Consider the following 14,336-nt stretch of genomic DNA (forward strand, 5'->3'; position numbering starts at 1 on the left):
CATCCGGCTGCATCCAACGCTACCAAGAATATCTTTTGGATCCACCCGCGAGTTTCAGCGGCGACGACAGCCTCGAGAGTCATCAGAATTTCCGCAACAAGCTCAATACCCTGGACTTTCAACGCATGAACACGGTGGCACTGGAGGCAGAGCCGAGCTGCAGTGGAAAATCCGACCCGGCCATTTACCACAAAAACAGCTACAACGAGGAGTCCTCGACGGCCAAGTTTGCCCGAAAAACCATGCTGGAGGATTTTCTGAAGGAGCGGCCAAAGATCGAGCAGACGATGATCGACTTGTTCAACGGCAAAAGCTCGAGGACCAAGAGCGAGGAGAGAAAAGTGCGCTTTCAAGTGGACGCCGGCGCCGCCTCCGCCGCTTCCACCGCCGAGAGCGAGCAGCACAAAGGAAAAACCGAGCGAGAGACTGAAATAAAGCTACAGGTCGACCCAACGACCAAAGTCCGCGATTTTTACGTGGAAAAAAGGACGACGTATTTGAAGCACAAAACCGTCGAGGACAAAGCTTTGGTGCTGAAAATCGCGCCGAGGAGCCCTTGCGACGACGACGACGACGACGATGCGGGTAGGGAGATGGTGTTCAAAAATTTCGGAAAAATGTCCCTGTAACATTTACGATATTAACGTTTGTAGCTGTAACGTCGAACGGTCGAGTTTTCTCAAAAGTAGCGCCTGGACGACCTGTTCGAACAATTAATGCTTTAACTAGTTTATGATTTTACTGTAGCGTAGTTGTACCTTTTAAGTTGTGCTTTAATATACCCAATTGTACGAAGCAGAGAGTAAATAAAATGAAAATATAAAATTGGAAAAAATATCGTATGGTATTTCTTCATCATCTTTTCACAATTAATTCACGAGCAGTAGAATCATAAACTAATCTGCACACACCATTTGGTTACGTAAAAAAATCCAACTAATCAAACAACGACAACAAAGGAAAAAAGTCCTTGGGCCGGAAACAAAAACTGAAATTTGTAAAATCGGAACGTCTCGGTCGAACGATCGATTACCGAGGCTGATTCGATATGCCATGTCTGCTATATAATTTGCGGAAATAAGGATTCCACCTAAGGCCGTCGCCGGCTTGCACGTACGCGCGCCAGGTCCGACCGGAAATTGTCGTCATATCGGGTCGATCGTTTTTGCGCAGTTTCAAAATTTCCTCTGAATCATCAAATTTTCCTCCTCATTCTCATCAGCATCATCGTCGTGATCATCGTGACGACGATCATCATAATGATAGTCGTCGTTGTCATTGGCAGGGATATCGAGCTAATATACCGTAGAGCTGATAAAGCATTCACCCCCTCGGTGTGCGCGTCTATATGCCTGTGTAGCAATAGTCAATTGTGTACAATGGCATAGGATAGAGGCTTAGCCGGGCCGAGATCAATGGTCCGCATCCAGACAGATAGGCCGTGCGCCTAGGCGCATCGATTTGCATCTGTAGCCTCGCATTGTTATACGGCCGACGTGCATGTATGCATAGGCGAGCGTCTGTCCTTTGACGCAAGGTTTCGCGCGCGCGTGTCTTTATAATAATATATGTCCATTATGTACTCGTGCGTAGTTTTTTTTTCAATTTAAATCGCACCGACTCTCCATTATCTTTATTTTACGGCTAGATTCAATGCGTGCATTGTCTTTGCCGCGGCAGTTGCCACGCTCCAATGGCCGCGCCGAGATTTCGCCTTTTCCGCGGCTATTTTCCAGCCACCGATGAAGACGTCGTACCGAGCTCGCTTATTCGACGCGATAATTGAAAATAACTCGTTTATGGAAATTCGTCGATAGGATATTTTATGCCGAACTGCGCCTATGCGATGTTGTATCGACGGCACATCGTACCGAATCGCAGCTACGGGGACGGCCTAGAAACCCGTGATTTTTTATCGTCAGCTGTGTGCATACATTTATGCATGCATTTAACTGAATAATATAGCTCCTGGTTGAGCGTCGGGTCGAGTTGCGAGTCGTGATGCATCGGGCCAAATGGGCGCGGTGTCATGGGCAGATTGAGCCAAGCCCGTGCGCGCATATATATTTGCTGCTCGATGTACTACGTAGCGTCGAAGAGCACCTCCTGTACGTACACAAACACACACCCACACACACACACAAGCACACACTTGGATAATACGCATTGACTGATTCAAAGTCTTGGTTCGACGTTTATTTTACGATCATTCGAATTAGTTTTTATAGCCGCGGGCGTTTTGAACAATCTCGTTGCTGTAATACAGCTGCGAAACTCGGTTAAATCGATAACCGCACGTAAGCCTATTTATATAATTCCCCCGGCTGCAGTGTTGCTGCTGCTGCTGCTGATGCTGCCAGTAGTGCCACAAGAGTGCAGTGGAGCCATTATTTACATGCGTAGCATACATATCGCTCGTGCTCGTGGCTCTTGCTCCTGTGTGTGAGTTCGTTGTACGTGCAAGCGCTCTCGAGAGGCGCGAGCTAATTAGCGAGTCACTCACCTCTTTCTCACCCCGGCGAACTTGTAAAGCACGAGCCAGACCCCGCAAGCTCTTCCCCTCCCGAGCAGCGGCTTTTTTTTCTCTCGATACACGAGTGTATTTACGAGAATCGCGTTCAGCTTCGTTATATGAGTCGCGCGTGCAGCGCCGAGGAAACTAACAATTTTCAACTCTTAAGTATATGCAACGCTCGGATGAAGTGATTTTCTAATTGAATGCGAAGCTTGCGGCTACAAACAGCTACTTCGGGACTAGCATCTCAAGTTTCGAGTGTTTCCGAAACTTTGGCATATCCAACTACACGTGCGTATACACGCACGCGCAAAATGTAAAAGTTGCTCTTACATAATTATTTTAGAATCTACGCATCAAAATTCATCATCGATGTCTTTTTTCATACACGATGATGACTCTTAAGCAAGGATATTCAATCAGCTAAAATACGCAGCATGTAAGAATTAATTGAACACACACGTATACATGCATTGAATATATTATAGTTTTGTAGTCATTGCGATCGACGCTCCCTTTTCTGTCCTCGCACACATGTTCCCCACGCCGACTTGGAACAATAAACGATCCACTGCAATGACCGAGGCCTGGCAATCGAGCTTGAGAGCATCGATTTAATTAATCGATCCCAAGCTATAGGCTGTAGGCTTTCCCACCCGAGCCCATCTCTCTCTCTCTCTTTCTCTCGCGCTCACGTGACATCGCGGCTCTCTCGCTCTGTCTCTTGTTCAAAAGTAGGTGCGTGCCTCTGCACATAATCAGCTCACCTGGGCGGGCGCATTTCCAATTGGCCACTCACGTTTAGCCTCGCGCGTGTTTTGTACTATTAGACTATGCGCGGGTTTTGTGTCGAACATAAACTCGCAGTGCACATGAACGTACAACGCCACAATATACCGAGAGCTCCAAAGGAAGTACGCGTGTGCGTGTGCGCCTGTACTTTTCGCTGTATCTCGGAAGTGGACGTGTCGTATACAGTACTGCGTCGTCCGTCACGCACAGGACGGCTGTCCCTTTGCCCTCGTGCTACAATTCTACCGAATCGCGATACAGATAAATTGGCATTTTCGAGGCATTTTAGCTAAATGAAGTGTTTTCGGATGGTCGATGATCGAAGCTGCGTCGTTGGTATCGGACCGAACTCGCTCTCCAAATGTAATCTCGTAAGTTTTTAAAAATAACCGATTCGCTTAAAAAATTACGTACGCACTCGCAAACGTAGGGCACTGCTGTGGCTTTTGACGCGATAAGCCAGTTACAATGGCCTGCACTGCAATAGAAACACACCCACCACGGTAAACGCTCGCCACGGCCCTGTCAATGTGTTCTTTTTAACACACTCACATACACAGGCTTACATTTCCCATGGCTGTTTCCCCTTTACGAAAAAAAGAGTGAATCACGTGCAGGCGCGGATAGATGGATGTGTATAGCTGTGCATACACATCTAAGTCAGTATGCAAAGGTGGGGAAAAGTGTTATAGCTGCGACGAGGTGCGCTCGACACAGTACATACGCGACGTCGCGCGCCAACAGTGTGGCAGCCTACCGACGACGACGACGACGACGACTCGAAGCTCTCCTTTTGGCACGACGCTCGACGTGCGCCTGCACGTATATATGCATCAGCTACTACTGTACGAGTGCAGCGTGTGCAGAGCTCGTGAGATTTGCAAGTGCGAATACTCCCTCGGTCCCTGTATACCTGTATGTACATTATACGTAATTCGTCGTATGCACGTATACACTCGCGTATATATTAAATACACACCAACGGCAGGCACTAGTCGCGCGCGAAAGGCTCTGAATATATATGCGCGCGTGAAACGTGACAGACGTTACTTTCGGCACACAACGCCCTACTATATATATTGTACTCGGAGCTTTTAACCCCGCAACGACTCGTGCTGCGCGATTTATCATTATTTTTTATTCAATTTACCCTTTTTGCCGTTTCAGATGAAGTGAAGACGGATACGACTTATCAGAACGGCAATTCGGGTAGCAACAATTTAGACCAGGACAGCAAACAAGAGGAGAAGAGTCGAGAGAACGGCGATCAAAGTGAGTGCATATTGAAATACTTTTACAACGTTTCTTGTTTTCTGTTACGCTTTAACACTCGTACTTGTGGCGTGCCGTTTGTGTTCCCGCATCTATAATTAAAATGTACATCGTTAACCACACGCGAACTACCTTAAACATTTTGCAAGCTCCATATAGTACGCATTCACACATCTACGCTTTGATGGCGAGCTTTCGAGCTCCTTACATATTTCCTTTCAATCGTAGTCTGCATAGTCGTGTTGCGCTCTCTATCATTGCCGGGATAATAATGAAATTCGCCGCTCGAGTCTAGCTTTTCACAGTAGCTTTAAGATTACGCGCGAGAAGGCACGAGGCAATTTCGGTTGCTTCAGTCAGCTTGTGGGCAAACATCTCAAAGCTGCCGAGCTTTGATCCGCCGCCGCCACGTGCGACTTCTTCGGAACGAGGGGGAGAAAGATAAACCACTATGTGCTGCTAGTGAGATTTTGCTGTTTGTTACGTAACCCGTATTGTTTTTTTTTTTTCAAGTGGATTAACCTTTGATTAAATAATAGTCCTCATAATTAAATTAAGATATTTATTTTTCCCTCGAAGAATTATCGGAAAAGATCCAAGTTAAAGAGGATATCAAATCAAATAAAATGCCCAGTGGATCACGTAGTCGTCGAAACAAGAGGAAGCGTCAGCGGAGACAAGCTCAGAACTGGAAGGAAACTGGTCGCAAAAATGATGAGCGAGACTCTGCTCAAACGAGTGAGAACGACGAGGCTGAAAACACCGACGATGCCGAGTTGACGATAACGACCGAGCAAAAATCAACTAATGACGAATTTCCTATCGCTGAAAATCTGTCGTTTGGTCGAGGAAGGATGCTGCGCGAAAAAAATCGCTGTAAAATTGAAAAAAAAACCTTGGACACCAATACTCAGATTTGTGAAATAACAAGCCTCGTTCGCAGTGAGCCCTTGGAAGCCAAACTCGATCATATCGCTGGTGTGGGGATCATCGAGTCTTCTCGTGCACCAGACGAAAACGTGAGCGTCTCGGAGCCCATCGAGCCATGCGCTCCTCTGCCCGAGAGCATCATCAAAAGAGTCGAAAATCTGCCGAGTAGCAGTAGCAACATGGCTGTGTCTATTCGCGACCGCGTCGAAATTCGCGAAGTGACAGAGAGCGAGGCAGACGAGGCACTGGTTGGATCTTGCAGAAAAGACGAAGCTATCGTGGTCGAAGCAGAATCAGATTTGGAGAGAGAATCGAGCTTAGAAGAACAATTAAGTCACGAAGAAGAAAGAGCGGGGACAGCAACAGCAGCATCGGCGACAACGTCGAAAACGGCGGCAGCGGCAACGGCGACGGCAATGACGTCAGGCGAGAACGACGATATAATGTCGTGGGAGATGGAGAAACAATTGCGCAACTTTATCGAAACTTTGAGACTGCCCGGTGCGCTGCCGCCAACTGCGCTCTATAGTGCCAAGTTTCCCGAGAGCGACGTAAATTCCAGAAGCTGCTTGGCGCGTGGGCAAAGTAAATCTTATTTGCGAAAACGTGCCGATGCTGCCGCTGCGGGTTCGTCGCTTCAGTCACAAGTCAGCCTAGAGTCGTGCAGAAGCTTGGATATTATTCAGGAGGAGGCTACGCTAGATACCGATAACAGGCACATAAGGGACTTTATTAACGAGCAGATCAGCAAGAGCCGCAGAGAGCCAAGAGGCGAGCTTGCAGGCAGAAATTGGGTTTCTAGCGCGATGAGCGGCCAACAAGACGTCGGGCAAGAAAATAAACAGAAAAATTGTGATACAGTGGGTGAAGACGACGTTGACTGTTGCATAGCAAGCCCAGCCAGCGACGTCGTGGAGAAAAATCAACAACTTATCTGTGATAATGTAGTTTGTAGCGAACCTAAATTAGCCGTACCTTTAGAGACTAGTTGTCCAAATAAACAGGGTGATGAGTGCGTGATATATACAAGTGAATCTAGTCGTGAAATACAGAGCGTCGATGACCTAATATACGAAAACAAAAGTGAGCGCGACGCTAAAATAAACGGGCGCCCGAGTAGTTTTACTGAAAATAATTCAAATGATCTCAAAAGCAGCTATACGCAAAGACACGACAGTGTGAGTTCGGAAAATGAGTCGGAATTTCATTATTCCGAGGAGAGCGAAGATAATTGTCGATTGATCATAACCGACATAAAGGACGAGGATGTCGACGATTTTTTCGCCGCCAAGCCGACGAGAATAAAAAAGCGTCGAAAGAAAAAGTCCGACATCGACGAGCCTTTCGTTGGTAATAATTTACACGATTTTTTCGCGAGACACGGCTTGGAGAGGAGCAATTCAATAAACTTGGAAACCATCACTGAAAACATAACAACGTCCTTCGACAGCGATGAAAATGAAAACAAAGATCCCGAGTCGCAACAAATGCCATTCGAACGGCAAAAACCGTGCACGCGCGAAGTGCCGTTTTTCGAAACTTTATTCTTCGAAAACATGCACGATCCATCGGGGCCGGCTAGTAATATCGTTTTCATTCAGGAGATGGGCCCAGCGGACTTTCCATTCTATCCGGGCCCTCTGCCAGCCGAGTACTCGAGGTATCACGATCAGCCGCTCGCCGAGTCGGGCGGCGACGAGCAAGAAGCCGTAGAGTCGCTCGTGCGGCTACTCTTGGCCGCCGTATCTAAAAACGACGACATACGACACGAGGTTCAAAATAAACTATCGCTCTGCGACCTTGAGAAATTACCAGCGAGCATTCGGCTAGCAGCGAGCGAACTAATGGAACCCCGAGCGGTCGTTAGTGAAAAATCGAGTGGCGAAGGATTGCGCAACAATGCCACAGTCGATGAGCCGCAACGGGCCAATAGCGCACTTGGCATTGACGAGATAACGACTGCTGAAATAGCTCCGATTGGCCGATCGAGCGCCGATAAGGACGGAGTTGCATCGATGAGCTTTTCGGATTATATCGATGATCCCCTACTCTCGCCCTCGCTCATAAGCTCGATCGACAAGCGGCAGCGCGAGAAAAATGCCTTTGAATTTCCCGCGCGAGACTCGTCGGCGGATAGTGCCTCGAAACAACAGCAAAACTCGACCGTAGATTGCAAAAATTACGAGCTTTCTCCGTCCGCAGTGGGTATACCGACGAAAAATTCGCCCGATGCGAAATTTGGAAAGGAGCCAAGAAACGAGGAAATGTCGCCTCTGACGCCAGAGGTAGTTTCAAAGGCAGCGGACTCGCAAGTAGAGCCAATACCGGCCGGTGACTATCTGCACTACGTACATCCAAGTCCGACTAAATTTAGCCCTGATTTTAATTCGCATAGTACAGTGGACCAACGGCAGCGGCATCAGCAGCAGCCTTTGCCCCATTCACTGAGAGACCTATGCATAGAGAAGATCATGTCACTGCCTGCTGGTGAACAAATCATCGGTCTCATGGAAACGCCCGAGCACAACGTGTTTCGCGATCTAGACGTTATGCCAGATTCTCTTAGGGTCAAGGACTATGATTTTTCTCCCATGTCCGTAGACGCTGTTAACAGGGGAAAGATTACACGAAAACATTCGCAAGAGAGATTCCAGCCGCTCCCGGTCAAGCACGAGAATTCCTACATCCATCGACAAAAAAATAAGCCTTGGACAGGTGTACCTACGATGGAGGATCCGAGCGTACTGTTGTGCTTGTCACCGTCGCAACAAGCATCAGAGATGAAGACTTCCGCGGACAATCTTCTCGATCTGCATTCTAAATTTGTGAATCGGCGCAAGTACCACGACGACGAGCCCAAGCCTCGTCCTCTAGCCTCTTACTTCGTCGATGTGACTCCCATTGAAATGTCACAAGAAGCTCCGGAACCTCGAATTAAATCTGACTCGAGTCGTTTACTGAATATCATTAAACAAAATCCCATTCGTCCGAAAAGCGAACCCAATGGTTTCGCACCCCTTGACATTTTACAAACTCAGCAAGAGGTCCCTATCAATTTTGATGAATTGCAACGGTTGAGAGCTGAAAGACTAAATACTTGGTTTTACAATATGAACAATTCCATAATTCCTCATAGTTATAATGTCCGAACAGAAAATGCAAATGTATCGTTGGAATGCGATGATCATTTTGCCCCTCAAAGAACTTCAACGCCGTCGCTGGAAAGTAAAATACAGCCTCATCATTTTAAGGCACACGAACCTGGTTATATTAATCCTGCTCTTATTATAAAAGATGAGTCAGAAGTAATGAGCAGCAAAGGAGCCGAACTTGAATTGATTGATAATTGTCACGATGTAAATGAAGAATTGGACGATGTCAATGATGTGGTTCCGAAAAATCTCGAAAATCCTGACGTTCTCAAGCAAATGACCACAAAAGAAATAATGGCTAGTTTGAAGGAGCTTCAAGATAATATGAAAATTAACAAAAAAAATCATAAAAGATACTCCTTGCCCGAAGAATATTTCGAAGAACAATTGAAATACATCGAAAATTTGGAGAATAAATTGCAAGAACTAATCATCGCTGAAGAGGAAAATAAGTCACTCGAAAAATTCGTGAAACATGCAAAAATGAAAAAAGAAAAATCAAAGAGTAAGCGTAAACCTTACACAATTCTAGAAGTTAGTTTTTTGAATAAGCCTCCGACTAAAGAGATTTCAAAGCAAGATGAAACGAAAGAAGAATCGGAAGTCAAGAGAGACGATAAATACATAATCGAAAGCCAAGTAAATTCGAAGAGAAGCAGGCCAGATGCAACAGTCAATTCAAAAAAGGTAGAGATAAAGGAGGAATGTCGCAAGAGCATCGCGGTCGATAACGACTCCTCGGAAGACGGCAAACTGAAAAAGTTCCTGCGAGATCTGCACGATCCGAGCCTCGACGATCCTCCGTCGGAATCAGTGAAAAGTGCGCCCAGCAAGCAGCAGAGCATTCCGATGCCTCAACGGCCTTACTCGATCGCGGTCATCCCCAACGGAGAGGTGTTCCGCCAGCAGATGTACAACGAGTACGTGCACAAAGTCATGGAGCGCGAGGTGCGGAAGCAGCGCCGCGTCATAAAGATCACCGGCCACAGGTCGGAGCGCGCGAAATTACGCGCCGACGATCTCAATAAGGTGGAGCAGGAATTCATCGAGAAGGCCAAGAGTCGGATGCATCGATACGGCATCAAGCTGGACGACAGCGACTCGGAGGGCGCCGATAGCGTCGCGTCGGCCAATCCCGGCGTGCTGCTCGACGGCCAAACAATCAGGAATGCCAAGATTCTGCCGAAACACTTGCAAGAATTCCTCGAGATCTCGGCTAAAGACGAGCAAGTCAAATTGGAAAACGGTGAGCTAGAAAATGCGCGTGAGGATTTGCTCTGTGTGTGCTCATAATATAAGCTGCGTTTGATTAATTTGCGTGTGGCTCTTCCCTGTGTAGTGCATTGCATAAACCGCATATAGCATCGTATAGCGAGCATAGTTCTAACTATTACTAACGCATATCGATCAGCAGCGCGGCTGGGCTGAATTGCCTTTGATTGGCCATCGTTTTGTTTGATACTGAATGAGACAATCTGGCCTCTGCGTGTTTGTGTCTAAATTTAGTTTGATTTTCAAAGTGACTGACTCCTAGTAACGGTGTAGCGAGGCGAGCCTCGAGTGCACTGCAAACTTTATTCGATCAATTACGTTCAGTGCTCCGTGAGAGAGAGAGAGGATATTTTTCGAGGCAACGCGCCGAGGATATAAATTCGCCCCGAAATTCGCGCGCATAAAGCCGCGAACTTATTTTTGTTTTTCCCTCGACGTTCGTTTCTCCGCTAGCGCTAGCTGGATTAATTTTCCCTATGCTCTGACGAGCAAGCTACTTTCAAAACATCTTGCATAAGCTCCGCTCTCAAAAATACAAATCTCGCCGCTCTGCTCTGCTCTCCGTGCATGTGTTGTACACACGCGCATCGCATTATACACACAGGCATAGGTGCGCGTAATATATGTAGGTATCTCGGTGGCGGAGGCGCGAGCTTGCAGCACACGTTCGGCTCGAAAAAGCGCAAAAAGACGGGTGTAATTTACATTGGCCTTTGCTCAACCCTTTTTCAGTAGCCACAATACAAAATAAATAAAGTATTCGCGTATACGCGCTTGCACCTCCGCAGCCGCCTCGTATATTTCACGAAAAAGAGACTGCGACGAGGCCACTATATTTAGGGGCTATGGTGAGAAAAATAGGCCAGGCAGCAAAGTCACTGGTTATACTGGACCGACGCGCGCGTTTATACACACGCATACGTGTGTGCGCTGCACCATGCCCCCCCGGCGTAGTATATAGCCTGCGGTTACCGCGTCATTCCGGCTCTATTTCCGAACGTTGCGCAAAATCTCTACGCCGTCGTAGTAGTCGTCGTTTTAGCCAAAATATACGCAAGCACACGAGCGTGGCTCCATATAGATAGACCGAAGCGCTAGATCAGCAGAGTATATAGAGCAAACACACGAGAGCAGGATCTTGATCAGCGCACGCGGGAATCTAGAGAGGTCCTTGATGGAAACCAGAGGGAGAAACAGTTGCCGTATTGATTAACGGCCAAGCCAAGGTGGATCCACCGTTTGCCAATATATCGGCTACTTCTTTCTTCTCGAGTGCTCATTAATTCCATTAGAGCAAGCCAGTAAACGTCAACGAGCAGACTATTTTTAATACTCTTTGTGATATATGCTTCTAATTCAGTGCAGCTCCACTCTTTTTATGGTTTCAAAATTCATCGAAACTCATCACTAAAAGGCCAATCGACAATGTACATCGTTTTTCGTGCTCAATTTCTTAAACCATGATTTATACGATTTTTGATGCCTTATTCATCCAGCTAGGTACTCTTATGCCACTGTAAGAAATTTTTAAGGACCAACTGCTAATGCCTTGGATCTGCTGCGCGAGATAGACGAGGCTCTGAGTCTTGGCAAGGGATTTTTGCTTGGCAAAGGTGTGTTAGCTTACAGCTTTTCTCTTCTCTATCACACAAGCACACTGAAACGTGAAAAGCCCAAGCACACATACAATCTGGCTCTATCGGTAACCTGAATTGCTTGCGAGCTCGCAAAAAAATTGGATACGATGTTTTGCGAACAAGCTGTGAAGTATATATAAAAAATAAGTACGATAATGCACTGCAGTATATGTATACGAGCACAATGTTCCATGATATACACAAAAGAAATTTTTTATCAACGCCCAGTACATAGCAGCAACTACTAAGACTCTTTTGACGGTGAACTTGCTCTTGTTGCAGTCTTTGACGCTGAAAAGCTCGCTTAACTAAAGCTCTCCATTATCAAAATACCAGTCTTTTGCATTGCTCAGCTAAAACAGTGAATTATTTCATCACAATAATAGTCGGCTCGTATTTTTTTTCTTAATTTCTCGTAATTCAGCGTTTCACTTGAAGATTTCGCGTGCAGCAGACAGCGCGGTGATATATATACGGCACACGCTCTCGTCCATTTGAATGCAAAAAGCAGCGCAGGCACGCAACGTATTGAGACGAGGGAGAAACGACGAGGAAGAGGAGAGGATTATTCTGCAGAGGATTGTTCCCAACTTCTCTGTAGGAATTAGAACTTGTGCTAATCTTCTTCGGCACTGCTGTGGCTTTTTGAAAGCCAAAAAAGCTCGTTCGTTGACTTTTTTTTGTTGGCTATTTCATGATTGACTTTAAGAAAATAAATTTGTTTTCTTTGGTATTCGAAATTAACAGGAGCTTTTTTCGTGATATTTACTCTGTTTAATTATTTCGTTCGTCAAGACAAAACCCGATTTTCTACACCTGACCGCATCATTACTTTTCGCTATCAGCAAAGTTGATCTATCTAAGCCGAAGCTATTACTAGTTGCAATTATGATTTTTACATACCCACTTCAGCCATCATCTACTTATAGACACGACTTTGCATGGTATAATTTTGACGTGAAGATTGCGCCATCTCAATTCTATCGTGAAAATTGACAATTTGGAGTATATTTGAATTTTGATTAGATTCATTTGGCTAACACGCGATTCTGTCATAGAGTTCTGCTTGTAGCGACTCCATAAATACATACATACATTAAACATGTTCGTTTTTATAATTGACTGAGGAAACAAGGAAAAGTTATATACACAGTGTGCGCGAAACTATTACAATAGCAGAGCTCCAGTGACTTTTATACTTCGGTATAACAAGTTGTAAGCAGGTTAAGTGGAAAGTTACAATTCAAATTTATTATACTCTAGGAATTATATATCTAAGCGAGTGAAGAAACTTTTGCAGGCAACAGGCTGAAGAGTCTACATAGTCGTATGTTGTACGCTCAAAATTTCATAAACTGAAGCCCTTACCCGATGCGTCGACTTTTAATACTCGCGCCCTTCACGCACTGCTGAGTCCAGGTGTGTACGAGATTCCTCACGATATCGAATGTGCGCGCGAGCTTCGGGAAGTCGGAGGTTGTCTCAAGGTGCGTGCTCGTATTATATCGGAGATGAGCAAGGTCGAGATCGTTTTTCATCAAACGCGTGCCTATATGCGCGCACCTATATTCACATCGCTCGCGTACGAAGAAACAATTTTCCAAACTGAAGAAAATTCAAGTTTATCATAGTGCAAGTCGACTGCGCTTAATCGCTGTGCGCGACACACTCCTGAAATTTCATATCTTGTATTCGCGCGTATACAGCTGTCTGTACGGCAGCTTTAATGTATTACTTTACTCGACATTGCAGCTCGAAATTCAGCGTCGAGAATTTTTCAAACATAGCGCAGATGCTATTACATATCTCCAGCTCATGCCTCTAGCGACAAATTTTTTTGCAGCTTATGGAAGAGCGACAAAAAAACCAATAGGTTGACACATTTTTCCGACGAGCTGACCGGAGCAAAAGCGATGCATGTTATGAAAATACTTTGCATATACATATGCATGCAACGAGCGCGCAAAAGAGAGAACATGGCGCCGTGTCTATTTTTAGGGCCGCAACGTTGGTGAGATGTAAAATCTGCATCCACCCTCTGAAATGACGGGTTTACGCGAAAATGCGAATGTGAGCGCGAAACGAATCGTCGAGCCTCCGCCCATTTCTCTCTCTTTCTTACGTGTGTCTATGTGTACCGTGTATCTTTATATATACGCGCAAAAGACACGGCAAGAAGCGGCGTGTTACACTACACATCCAAAGGCGGAAACGTGTAGCAGCAGCACGTCGCGACGACGCTTTTAAAGTTTTCAGTTGTGCGCGCACCACCGAGCCAACAGCGCGCAGTAGTCTTCTGCTCGCTGCTCGACCCTCTTCTCTCTTTATAATGAACTAGAGCTTTTCCCACCGAGATTCCCGCGCAATCGTTGTAACTTACAATAATCTTGATTTTTTGTAAAAAAGCTCGCGCAAGCTCGAAAATACTGCGTTATAATGTTGGAAAAAAGTGAGTGCATGTTTATTCGTAGAGGTGATATTGCTGCTACAGTGAAATTATTATGGGTGATTTTGTGGGTGAAAAGTGATGGCACAGTGGTTTCTAGAAAAAGATCAGAAATTAGTAGTGGCGTCTAGCAAAATTTCAGTCGTTTGCCAATTGTCGTTTCTCCAAATAAATTTAGTTCGAGCAATAAATAAACTCGTTTTTCAGCCAAGCTCGCTTGTAATTAGGAATTTTCAAATTCATAAATTGTAGCCAGTTGTCGTGGTACCGAGAGCCTAAAATTATGCAACACCAGTAAATCGAGTCATAAATTTCACTCA

General features: G+C 45.7%; 1 protein-coding gene across 2 annotated transcripts in view; it reads left to right on the forward strand.

Annotated features, from left to right (window-relative positions):
- The first annotated feature begins 5,149 nt into the window (after positions 1-5,149).
- LOC106648482 overlaps positions 5,150-14,336 on the forward strand; it is a 39,389-nt gene continuing 30,202 nt past the window's right edge. For both annotated transcript variants that reach the window (XM_023459380.1, XM_023459381.1), the window contains exon 1: positions 5,150-9,907. In XM_023459380.1, the coding sequence (XP_023315148.1) occupies positions 5,206-9,907 (4,702 nt within the window). In that variant the 5' untranslated portion in view covers positions 5,150-5,205. The remainder of the gene's footprint in view (positions 9,908-14,336) is intronic.

Source organism: Trichogramma pretiosum, unplaced genomic scaffold (assembly GCF_000599845.2).
Source record: "Trichogramma pretiosum strain Unisexual culture from Peru unplaced genomic scaffold, Tpre_2.0 scaffold57, whole genome shotgun sequence".
Taxonomy (NCBI): domain Eukaryota; kingdom Metazoa; phylum Arthropoda; class Insecta; order Hymenoptera; family Trichogrammatidae; genus Trichogramma; species Trichogramma pretiosum.